Source organism: Mesoplodon bidens, assembly GCF_964165515.1.
Source record: "Mesoplodon bidens genome assembly, chromosome: 5".
Taxonomy (NCBI): Eukaryota; Metazoa; Chordata; class Mammalia; order Artiodactyla; family Ziphiidae; genus Mesoplodon; species Mesoplodon bidens.
In genome coordinates, this window is record NC_138161.1 from 78,510,219 (window position 1) to 78,522,900 (window position 12,682).

Consider the following 12,682-nt stretch of genomic DNA (forward strand, 5'->3'; position numbering starts at 1 on the left):
CTCTTCTGTACATTCCCCTAAGCTTCATTCTCTTTACCTTCATGTCCCTGGAGTAGTCACTAACTACTCTGAGAAAATTCTGCTGCATTTACCATATAACAAAAGGTTTCCCACAGATATATATTCTACACATATATAGAATGCATACCTATTTGTGTATATATCTAAGTCACCCAAAAATTGGCGATCTAGAAATTAAGCGTGGATGTCTTCTTGATCTTAAATATAATTTATGTGCTCATTTAGATATTAACCACACACATAATTAAAAGCCATTAATCTTTCACTAGGTTTAAGCAGAATAATATAACTGAAAAAGAATTAATTTTTCTTGAAGACTATAAGATACATTTTAATGTCTGAACCAACTAACTTTGTTTCAAAGAATGACTGATTTTAAGGGTTTTCTCTCTACAGAGCCTTCCCGGGAAAATCTATTATTCTTAATGTATACAGAAAAAAAACATCAAATTAGGGTCAAATAAGCCCTAAGAATAAGCAATAATTCATAGCTTGCTTTATTCAGATACATAAAAATACACTCTGTCAAAAATGAACGTTTTGATAAAGCAATAATTTTCACAATTTACTACTAAATTAATCCAATGTCCTAAAATAAACCGCAAAGACAAAAATAACAAAATAGAGATATATAGAGATACACACATGCAGAGATTCTCAAGAGTTTCATTTTAAAACTACAAAAATAATATTTTCCATATTCAAAAGTTAGGAACAAAATATGGTTTAAATTTTCCTTGTACTATAATTTAGGATATCAATTATACATTACATATATTCACATATTACATGTAATGCATAGACAGTTTTCAATTATTTCTTAATGTATTAGGCATTTTGTAAAATTCCTTTGAATCGTGAGCTCTTCACAGAAGGCAGAAACTATGTTCTGTTTCAATTTTAATACGTTACACCCCAGCATAGTGCCTAGGATATAGTAAGTATGCACTACATTCCCACTGAATGACTAAATAAACAGAAGTCTCCTCACTATGAAACCAAGTTCTGGGTCTCTAGAAGAGTCTCTAAAGCTCTTAAGGGAAATGAGATATATACTTTTGAACTGTATTCTACAAGCAAGAATTAAGTAAGCATTCTTTTTTGTGAATAATCCAAATTTGAGCATGTGTTTATGCCCAAGGAGAATTGCTGCAGTTTTAATTTTCCAAAAGGAATAGAAGATTTGCACGAAGTTACTAATTATACTTTAACCCCTTCTCCACTCTAGCTGAATTTTGGCAATGGATACTTTTCTTTCACTCCACTACCTCCTGGGCCAAAGGTTTTACCAAGCCACAAAACGATAATTTATCAATGATGATTTAAGCATCTTCCTGAGTTTCACTTACATATGCCTAATTACAGGTATCTTAACAAATCACATAACTATAAACTAAACGATTCATCTGGCCTGCTTTTGCTGTATGATTTCAAAACACATTTTCAGAATATAAGTGGTATTAGAAGGACTCTGACTAAAGGCAGTCAGAGCCAGTCCTCTTTCCTAGCTTATTCCTTTTGCCCAAATTCTTCTCTTTCTGTTGTTCCACAGTTCTTAGCAGAGTGTTCTGCAGGTAGTAAAAATGTAAGTGCATGATGACTGTGTGGAATATGTATAGCATAATCTACATAATCTACATAATATGGAATCTCAAAGCCATTTCTATATCCTTACTCTCCAAATTCTACATCTACTCACTGTTAAACCTAATGCTTCTTCTTAAAACACTTTTTATACCTGCTGTAGCCAGTCAATCTCCAGCACCAAATCCCTTACCCAGGATGTGGTCATTCTATACCTTTTAACTGGCCTCCATGGCTCTAATTTATTAAGGGCTGACTGAAAGGTAGAGATGATATAATAACACCTCAATATCAACAATAACTACTCTTCATTGTGTGCACTCAATATTTTGATTATATGCACTGTCCCATGCACTTTGCAATTTAACTCATTTAATCCTCACAACATTCCTATCAAGTAGGTATTAGCATCACATCTAAGAGATGAGAACGCTGAGGCTCTAAGATATTTTATAACTTGCCTAAAGTCACATATAAGTAAGTGAACATTTGAACCCAGGTGACTAACTCCAAAGCCTGTAATCTTATTACCCACACTACACTGTGTCATTATCAAAATATGAAGAAAATGATTCTGCCTCTTCACACTGAAATCAAACATCAAAATCCTGGATATAGGCTTAAAGGTTTTTTATTAATTTGTCCTCCCCTGACCTGTCTTAACTGCCACTATTGTTTTGCTTCCCTATAATTGGTAAAATTATATATACCCAATTGTTCTAAACATTACATTGACTCCCCCTCCACTCTAAAAATACTAAAAGAATTCTAGGGTCTTAGAGAAAGCTCAAGGGTACTGAACAGACAATGAGGAGGAGGAGGAGGAAGACACTAGAGGTGATGATAAAAAATACAGTCTAAACAACCTCTTAAAGTTTTATGATTTAGTCCTGTTTTGTCTCAAATCTATACATGTTAGGTTGACTCTCTTCAATTTAAAGATGGCTATTATGCCAAATCATGTGATAATTTAGTAACTCAGAACACATTTATGACTTACTGGTATAATGTGAGTTGGAAAAAGGGGGAAGTGAACCTCGTTGGAAACATAACCAGATATCCCCTGTTCTGTAACAAAGGCCGGTAAAACCACTCACTTAAGAGCCTCAACTATAACAAGACCACCCAGAAAAAAGGGACTCCTAAGAAAGTGACCTCTCACTTAGCAGTCTGGCAGACCCCAATAACAATTTACAAATGCCTGAGAAGTACCTGTAAAACTTTAGCATTTGGTTGAAGAGGTTTAATGATCAGCTGTTTGCCTGCTGTGTAAAGAACCTTTTCTGAATCAGGGCCCCATGCTACTGAATACACTGGTGTTCCTGTAAAAAGGAAAAGAAAAAAACCTGATAAACTTTAATCATTATGCTTTATAAAAGGGAGATGGTTAGGAAAATCAAAAAAGCAATTTGGGGTGTCATTTCATTTCCTCCTTATTCAATGGCCCATCCAAACTGCAGTATATAGCCTGTTACTGAAACATAGACCAGGTTAAGACTGACTGTTGAAAATCTACTGTGAGCAACTGATAAACTATATTTTTTACTAATTTTGATCTTGCTGAGAAAATACGGAGCTTTTAGGACTTCGAGAGTGTTCTATGGAAATACGTAAAATAAATATACTTCATTATGTTAAGATATAAAGAGGTATCAGAAAAGTCATGATTTATCATTTCCCATCATCAACAACTCTTGTGTAGTGGTTTGATGAGATTTCAAATCCACTTGTTCACGACAAAATGAAGTTGTTTTGACCTAAGAATGAAGTTGTTTTTATAAGGAAAGTTGTTTTGCTATAAGAGTGAAGGTGTTGTGTCAGGAGATCATCATGGACATCTGAGGCTGCTGATGAAGCACTCTGTAGCTCAGCTGCTGAGGGGCACCACTGGCAGCTGATCAATAAGAATAAATGAATAAGCAACTATGGCGAGGGGACATTTAGACTATAAATATCCAGAATCGTGAGGACTATCTGAGAATGTCTGGCCTCAGCAAGGCGACTCTATTCATCAAAATAGGTCTCTGAAGACCCTGGGGCATTAGCTTCCTGCCAGGGTAAGTCCTTTTACCAGCAACAGTGAAAACACTGCAGCAGCCCCACCAAGATCATTCACTGGGTCAACACTTGAGTCTTCATTCTCTAGCAGTGTGCTCCAGTGGCAACATTCGACTTCTGCTTTTGTGCCTTCAGCTTGTGGTTGACTAAGCCAACTCTCCTGGGAACCAACTGGTAAAAAGGTACACCTCAACTAAATTTGGACTTCTTTTCTTTATTATCATTAGTTTGGAGAATATTTCTTTGTTGGCTTCTTAAGAGACATTATCCTGGAGACTTCCCTGGTGGTCCAGTGGGTAAGACTCCGTGCTCCCAATGCAGGGGGCCCGAGTTTGATCCCTGGTTGGGTAACTAGATCCCGCATTCATGCCGCAACTAAGAAGTCAGCATGCCGCAAATAAAAAAAGATCCTGCATGCTGCAACTAAGATCCAATGCAGCCAAAAATTAAAAAATAAAATAAGTAAATTTATTTTTTTAAAAAGAGCTGTCATTTCACTGTACATGAATTATACTTCAATGAAAATGGGGAAAATTAAAAACAAACAAAATAAATCTTTAAAAAAATAAATTAAAGCACTTCCCTGGTGGCGCAGTGGTTGAGAGTCCGCCTGCCGATGCAGGGGACATGGGTTCGTGCCCCAGTTCGGGAAGATCCTACATGCCGTGGAGCGGCTGGGCCCATGAGCCATGGCTGCTGAGCCTGCGCGTCCGGAGCCTGTGCTCCGCAACTGGAGAGGCCACAACAGTGAGAGGCCCGCGTACCGGTAAAAAAAATAAAATTAATTAATTAATTAAATTTTTTTTTAATTTTTTAAATAAATAACGAATATCATATCAATTGAGGGCATTAAATTATCTGTGCTCCACTGTCTGACCCAGTTACCTATTCATTAGGACCTGTTCATTAGGGAAGTGAATCAAGGTCATATAATTAATCTATGAAATATTAACCTATTTATATTTATAAAACAAAGCTTTAAAAATTGTCTAGGATTCCTAAGTCAGACTATTGTAGCAGTTGACTTTATGTGAATGATTGAATAAATCTTTCAGTAATTTACATTCTCAGTAAAATGAAATCTGAATCTGAGGATTTATAAGCAATCAGTAAGATTTGTTTATTTAAATGGAAAACCCAACTGATGCTAATCAACAGGGAGTAATCAGTAATCAACAGGGAGTAAATTTCAGAAAGATAAATGCTGTGTTTAAGTGGCACCCTACTCCTTTAGTGCCATTTTTTTCCCAACCAGAACGTAATTCAACTGTGAGCAAGTCTCAGTGGTTTATAGGACTTAGAAAGTCTGATTTAGACCTAGTCCAAAAAACTCCTGAAGCATTCCTTTCATGGTGTAGGTTAGATATTATATTGGGTCTAAACATCCTGTTCAGTCGGTGACATCTAGGATTGTCCTGTATCAGAGGAACCTACAGATGACCAATGAGATGGCTGACCTCAGAGGGTACTTCTTCTAAACTTAGTAAGTATATTCTCTTGAAACATTCTCTGGGAGTAGCCAGGAGCTGACCTGGGCTTCAAAGTAAATCTCCAAATGAACAGAGTTCAAGTGTAATAAACTCCCCAGAAAATGTAAATCAAAATTTCAGATATTCCAAACGTGATTCTTGGTGAGGACAGTAAGGGAATAAGAGAGGAAAGCTTATTTGATACAGTGGTAGAATTATAGGTGCCTTCTTTATTTCCATTATTATAGTTGTAAGTATTGTGCAAAAAAAGTAAATTTATGTATTTTAATTATAGACTATCAAATCTTCATGAATACACTCAGTAAAATAACAGTTTCCTGAGTGTATACAAAACTATGACAAACATCTACCCCCAAGGAAATAATTCAGTAAACACAGCTCCCATTGAGTTATACAGGATGTGACTCTAGTCCTTTAGTTGTGGTAAAAGGCATGGTTTGGGGGTATAGGATGAGGAGTTAGGGACTCTTATGTCCTCTTTCACATTGAATTTGTGGCCCCATTAAGTCAACTCTGTCACCATTTCCTTGTTTATAAACCTTATAAATCTTCAGAATACTTATCTCTCCTGTTAGGACATGGAGATTATTCATTTCCTGCTTATAAAACAATTTTTTAAACAATAATGCTGTTAAAGAAACAGGTATAGTAATTTATAGAATAAAACGAAATAGGCTTATAGAGGAAAATTTAAGTAATTCCTTTGTTACAGCATTTGGTTTTTTAACCACATTCCTTCAATCAAAAAACAAATATAGTTACTTATGATAAATAAGCAATCCTAAATAAGATCAATAGCTAAGGAAGTTCCAGCTTCCTAACCACCAATATTCAAAATGAATATAACGGACTTCCCTGGTGGCATGATGGTTAAGAATCCGCCTGCCAGTGCAGGGGACACGGCTTCGAACCCTGGTCCAGGAAGATCCCACATGCCGTGGAGCAAATAAGCCCATGCGCCACAACTACTGAGCCTGCGCTCTACAGCCTGTGAGTCACAACTACTGAGCCCGCATGCAACAACTACTGAGGCCCGTGCACCTAGAGCCCATGCTCCACAACGAGAGAAGCCACCGCAATGAGAAGCCCATGCACCGCAACGAAGAGTAGCCCCCGCTCACCACAACTAGAGAAAGCCTGTGCAGCAACGAAGACCCAATGCAGCCAAAAATAATCAATCAATCAATAAATGAATGAATGAATAAATAAATGAATATAACATCAAGAACTAAGAGAACTCTTCCTTATATTCATTATTTATATTTATAATAAAATGTTAAGTGTGAAACTCCTGTATATATGTTTTTATTGCTATACAACTTCTGATTTGGGTGGTTCTGGAGAAGGCCATATTGAAAGTGGATGAATTAGCTTCACAGAGAAAATGATTTCTATTATAAAAAATCCATCTCACTAGCATTTGAAACAAATCTTTAGTATTTAAAATGTTTTTTAAAAATGTATTTATTAAAGCACTGAATTACTCCCAATGCTACACTTCACTTTGCAAAGTCAGTATGGAAATAATAATATAGCCTTCAGGTTAAAAAACTTTACAACAAAAAGTTTAGCAAATTATATAATAAGATGTTATTAATTTCTTTATTAACAAAAATGGACAAAAAACAAAAGTAGTTTTATAATAATTAATTTCTTGGTTTTTATTTTGGGAATTTTTATTTACGCTCCATTTCATTTAAGACACTCAAAAAGATCTTGTTTTTCTGACTTTGTACATTAAGATCATGTGACCTTTTTGACATTTTTTAAGAAACCACATGCACCTGGGGTTGTGTTAAATGTCAGACCCTTATCTCTCTGTAAAACAAATTATCTAAATTCTTTCAACTTGTTGAAGGCATTTTAAACCACAGAAAAGGAGACAAAAATGTATTTCAATTGTTTTAAGGAAGTACATGGTCAAATATACCATGTTTTTCACATTCATACTAAAAGGTATCCCCTAAAAAATGTTGTTTTTGCATGCTTTTAAGAATGATTTTGAAACAAACTCTCACTATTACAATGAAGCATTAGCTACCTTTGCCTTGAGTGCAGTATAGGTCTACACCTTGTGAGTGTAAGTAAAGAACTTAGAGCAGAGTTTGGCACTCTATAAGCACGACCTGTTAGCTACTACCACTACTACTTTGTAATGCAATAAGCAACCATTTGTTATTGTGTTGTGCATGGGAGTAGACACTCAAGTTTTTTGGTTGCCAAATCATTAAGAATTCAAAAACAAAGAATTATTTCCCTTTCATTCTATTTGTAGGGACATGTATTAACAAATAGGTAATATCGAGTGGGATTTATTCCTCAAAAAAACAACTTTTTGGTTGTGTATGTCACTGGGTCAATACAGAGAAAAAAGCTGAAATGAAGGCATTTGTTTCTTTAGTTTCTAGCCTCAGCCACCTCTCCCTTGGGGATCTCAACTTCCTCCATAGCTTCACCTTTCACCTTTCTGTAACTGACACTCACAATAATATTTCAGCCTTTACTTCTGAGCTCTAACACATTTCCACTTGCCCCAAAGACATGCCAGAACTTCAAGCTCTATATATTCATATATCATCCCTCCACACATATCCCCTCACTTCTTCTTCCTCTGAATTCTTCACCTCTTACAGGATTATCCATTCCTCTTAGCCACTGAGAATTATTCACTTGTTTCAACTACCCTCATCACTGACTCTGTTCAAGCCTTACTGCACAATAGCATAAAACATTTCAGTAACCTCCATACCAGCGACCCCGATTTAACCTCTATCTCTTCTAATTTATCCTACGTATTACTGCTAAGGTAATCTTCCTAAAAAGGAAGACTTTATCTCTTACTCTCCTGCTCATTTTTTTTAAAGATTTTATATGCTTATAGAATAAACTAACCCCCTTCATTTAGCATCTACGAATATCAGTGTCTTGGCCCCTCTGGCAGTACCATCCCTCACAGAGCCTACACCCTGGCCCAAGGGGGTTGCTCACCTGACTTCCATAGCTCACGCCATTCTGCCTCTGTGCGTCTGATCATCTAATTTCTTCCATAGCTCCACTTCATTGCCAACAAGCCCATTTCTTTATCCTTCCTAATTTCCTTGTCCTTCGAAGCCTAATTAAAAGATGCTGCAGTATTTGCCAGGAAGCCTTTCTGATACTTCCTCTCCCCACAAAGCATTCATTTCTGCTTTCCTGTCCTCCCACGATGCCTTAAAGAAACGAGCACATTCTGCCTTGTGTCACAGTTATTTATATTTCCTTTACCAAATTCATTATAAACAGGCTCCATGTTTTGTCATCTCCTTCTTCTATTTGAATATAGTATAAGGGAAATGTCCTTAAAGGTTTGCAGTATTACTCTCTTCCAATTTTAACCTATAATTAAAATATACAATGTAACACAAGATAGGGCTTCATTATAATTATCCTCAGCTTACACATTATTTTTCTCTAATAAGGAAAAATAATTCCTGATAGGTACCAGTAAGAATAGTTTTTTTTGTTTTTTTTGGTTTTTTTTTTGCGGTACGCGGGCCTCTCACTGCTGTGGCCTCTCCCGTTGCGGAGCACAGGCTCCGGACGCGCAGGCTCAGCGGCCATGGCTCACGGGCCCAGCCACTCTGCGGCATGTGGGATCCTCCCGGACCAGGGCACGAACCCATGTCCCCTGCATCGGCAGGCGGACTCTCAACCACTGCGCCACCAGGGAAGCCCAGAATAGTTTTTAAACAAAGTCAAATTCCACCCCCTGCCCCACCCCCCCAAAAAAAAGCAAGATTAATGCTTTTTCTGTATTGGAAGAGAAGGTGATGACCATGACTTTTCTATCTTTATATCTGCCTCCAATCATCAAGAAATGAATTTGGGAATTTTTCTACTCATCAAGGAATAAGTACAATTAACATAAACATGTAGTAAAAATCACAGGATGCTTTCAACATTGTTTACATAATTCTGAGTCTTACAGTAATTCAGGCTTACGTTATTTCATTTTTGTGCCAAAATTTACAGCTTTTCTCCTCAAAGAAGCCAGGAGTCCCCCACCTCTACCTCCCTTGGTCTTTTTACTTGAACCTTTAGCATTTAGCTCTCAGTAGGTCAGATTTATAATCACCCTTGAAATTTGTAGCCTATAATAAATCAAACCTTATAAATAACTAGGGATTTTTCCTTCAGGGTTAATGTGATTATAACTTAACTTCTCTAATGATTTTTCCCAGAGATAAAACAGGCGAAGTCTATCTATGCCTTATTAGGAAAGTGTGGGTGGCAACAATGATCAAAAGTTCAAAAATTAGGGACTTCCCTAGTGGCACAGTAGTTAAGAATCCGCCTGCCAATGCCGGGGACACGGGTTCGAGCCCTGGTCCGGGAAGATCCCACATGCCGTGGAGGAACTAAGGCCGTGCACCACAACTATTGAGCCTGAGCTCTAGAGCCCACGAGCCACAACTACTGGGTCCATGTGCCACAACTGCTGAAGCCCGTGCGCCTAGAGCGCTGCCACAAGAGAAGCCACCGCAATGAGAAGCTTGCACACCACAACAAAGAGTAGCCTCCACACCCCGCAAGTAGAGAAAGCCCGTGTGTAGCAACAAAGACCCAAAACAACCAAAAATTAATTAATTAAAAAAAATTCAAAAATTAAAAGCATAGTTCTATCGTGAATTTATAATTCTTAATCTAGAAAAAGGTATCAGATTATTCAGTTGAAATACCAATAAGTTAACTAAAATAAAATCTACCTAATTTAGTTTTGTTCATTAATCTCATAATTAACATAAACCTTGAGTGAGAAGAATAAGATTCAAATAGGATAAAAATGATCAGCAGTTTCACAGCCATTTGATGTTAAGGAAATTACAGCTATTTGGAATGTTGATGTAAAATACCATTACATGATCCAATGAATACATAATAAAATTACCTATCTTATAAGACATAATATGTACTTTAGCTTTTAAGAAAATCCTATTTATCCATCTATCTGAGAGGAAGAAAAAATAAAAAAGAGCACCACCCATCCCTCTCCAAAATAAATACTATACACAAAAAATAACTCAAAATCGATCATAGACCAAAAAAAGATCATACATTTAGCGTAAGCACTAAAACTATAAAACTCTTAGAAGAAACTATAGATGCAAGTCTCCATGACTTTGGATTAGGCAATAGTTTCTTAGATATAACACCCAAAGTAGAAACAATCAAAGAAAAAAATAGATAAACTGAATTTCATCAAAACTTTTGTGCTTCAAAAGCTATCATCAAGAAAATGAAAAGGAAACCCACAGAATTGGGAAGTTGCATATCCAAGTTGCAAATCATATATCCAATAAGAGTCTATTAACCAGAATATATATAAAGAACTTACAATTCAACAATAAAAAGACAACCCAATTAAAAAATGTGCAAAGGGTTTTAACAGATATTTCTCCAAAGAAGACCAACAAATGGCCAAAAAGCACATGAAAAGAGGCTCAATATCATTAGTCATCAGGGAAATGCAAATCAAAACTACAATGAGATACCATTTTACAGTCACTAGGATGATTGTAATAAAAAAGACAGTAACAGGTGTTGAAGATTTGAAGAAATTGGAACCTTCATATATTTCTACTGGGAATGTAAAATGGTATATTCACTTTGGAAAACAACTTGAAGAAGATTTTAATTCACTGATATGAAACCACCTCCAAGACAGTTCACAATTCAAGTGAAAAAAAGCAAGGAGCATATTATAGTAGATACAATATGCAACCACTTGTTTATTAAAGGACAAAAAAAAAGAACATATAAAACCAAATTTCCTACACAAGAAAATGGTAACACCAGCTGCCTCTGGGAATGTTTGCTGGGTGGCTGGAAGACAGGCGTAATACGAGAGACATGGGTAGTATTTAATAGATAACTTTATACCCTTCTTTATGCTTTAAATTCTGAACCATGTGAATGTAGTATCTATTAAAAATTAATACTTAAAAAGATGTAAGTGCTCCCTGCAAGGCACATACTAACAATCAAAATTTTATGATCACTATTATTGAAAATATGAGTTGCAAACTCAAATCCCTTCAGAGATTTATGTTGTGTTCTACCATGTAATATAAATGAGTGAAGTATGTAGAGTGTAAGAAAAATAAGAGAAGCTTAAAATCCAACTAAAAATGGAGCAGCCACTGCTGAACTCCAGCTGATTGTATTTGTTCTGGAAAGCAGACTTAATGTTGCCAGTTCTTCCAATTTTTCAAGACACCAGAAATCCAAATATGTATGTAAAATATCCTAATTTTTAATGTTGGGCCTGCACCATGCTAGTGGGACAGATTCAGCCCACAAGCCATCTGATTGTGACTTCTGATGTATAAAAAGTCCTTAATTTATGAATATATTGGGCTTCCAAACTGCCTCTGCATGTTTGGGAATTCTAAATGCATTTTCTCTGTAAGAGTAAAATAAGTAGCAATCTGGTTTCCAGACCCATTATACAGGTAAACTATAGTACTGAACCAACAGCACTATGTCATCTACCCTCTATGATTAACAATGTTTATGTTAAACAACTTATTCTAAGTTTCAACTTTAGACTTTGTAAAGTCCAAAATGGTAGATCCAAGGGATAATAAAAGGGAAGGAGATGATTGGGAAGAATTTAAAGAAAGAGAAGGAGCCGTAGGGGGACACTGGTGAAGGATCTTAGGCAAGAATTCAGATTATTATAATGGGTAATGAGATAAGCTTTCAACATTTCTCTGAAGATCTGTGTCTTCTATAGACAACATATTTAGCAAAAGAGAAAAGAAAGGAAAAAAGGATACGTCTCAGTAGCAGCAGCAGCTGAAAAGAACTGCAGCCCCTCCTCCAAGGGGGTGGTGATGATCTCTAAACGAATTGTGTAGTTGCTCATAAGTCAGACATCATAAGGTAAAATGCCAAATAATTAGCTCTAACAAAAATTATAAAGCCAAAAGTAAAGGCCCATGCCTACTAGAAGATTAAAATAAAATTTATTTTCTAAAGGTATACTTTATTACGAAAGCAACAATAAATTGACATCTTTCCCTAACAAAGTTACTGATGAATGTTTCTATGAACTCTAAATTTTCCACTCATGGATAAATATTCTATTTGGAGATCATCTGTACCAAAGATTTAACCTCAGGAGATAATTACTGCCTATTACTTATGGTTACCTTTGCTAACATTTGGTTGATGTGTAGCTAAAGAAATGTAACTATTTTAACATATCCTAAGAGTAAACATGAGTTTACTCTTGGAAAAAATGAAATCTGGAAATTTTTGGAAGTCAGTTGTTAGAGATGCTTCACAAAATGACTTTATCATATACTTCTGAAGAATAATCTGCAAACTTTTTGGCAACCTGTCTCTGAAGATCAGCTGATATGGGCTCAGGACAACATTAAAACTGCTTTATTGTTTCTAAGTAAACCTAATTTGGAAAATAAATCTGCTACAAGGAAAAAAATCATATGTAATCTAAATCCCAACAGGTATGACCACTGGATTGA

The 12,682-nt window shown here is 36.0% G+C and overlaps 1 protein-coding gene across 2 annotated transcripts in view; it reads right to left on the reverse strand.

The window, feature by feature from the left end:
• The window catches only part of IFT80 (intraflagellar transport 80), a 110,973-nt gene that overhangs the window by 70,545 nt on the left and 27,746 nt on the right, over window positions 1-12,682 (reverse strand). For both annotated transcript variants that reach the window (XM_081234301.1, XM_081234300.1), the window contains one exon: window positions 2,818-2,927. In XM_081234301.1, coding sequence (XP_081090427.1) covers window positions 2,818-2,927 — 110 coding nt within the window. The remainder of the gene's footprint in view (window positions 1-2,817; window positions 2,928-12,682) is intronic.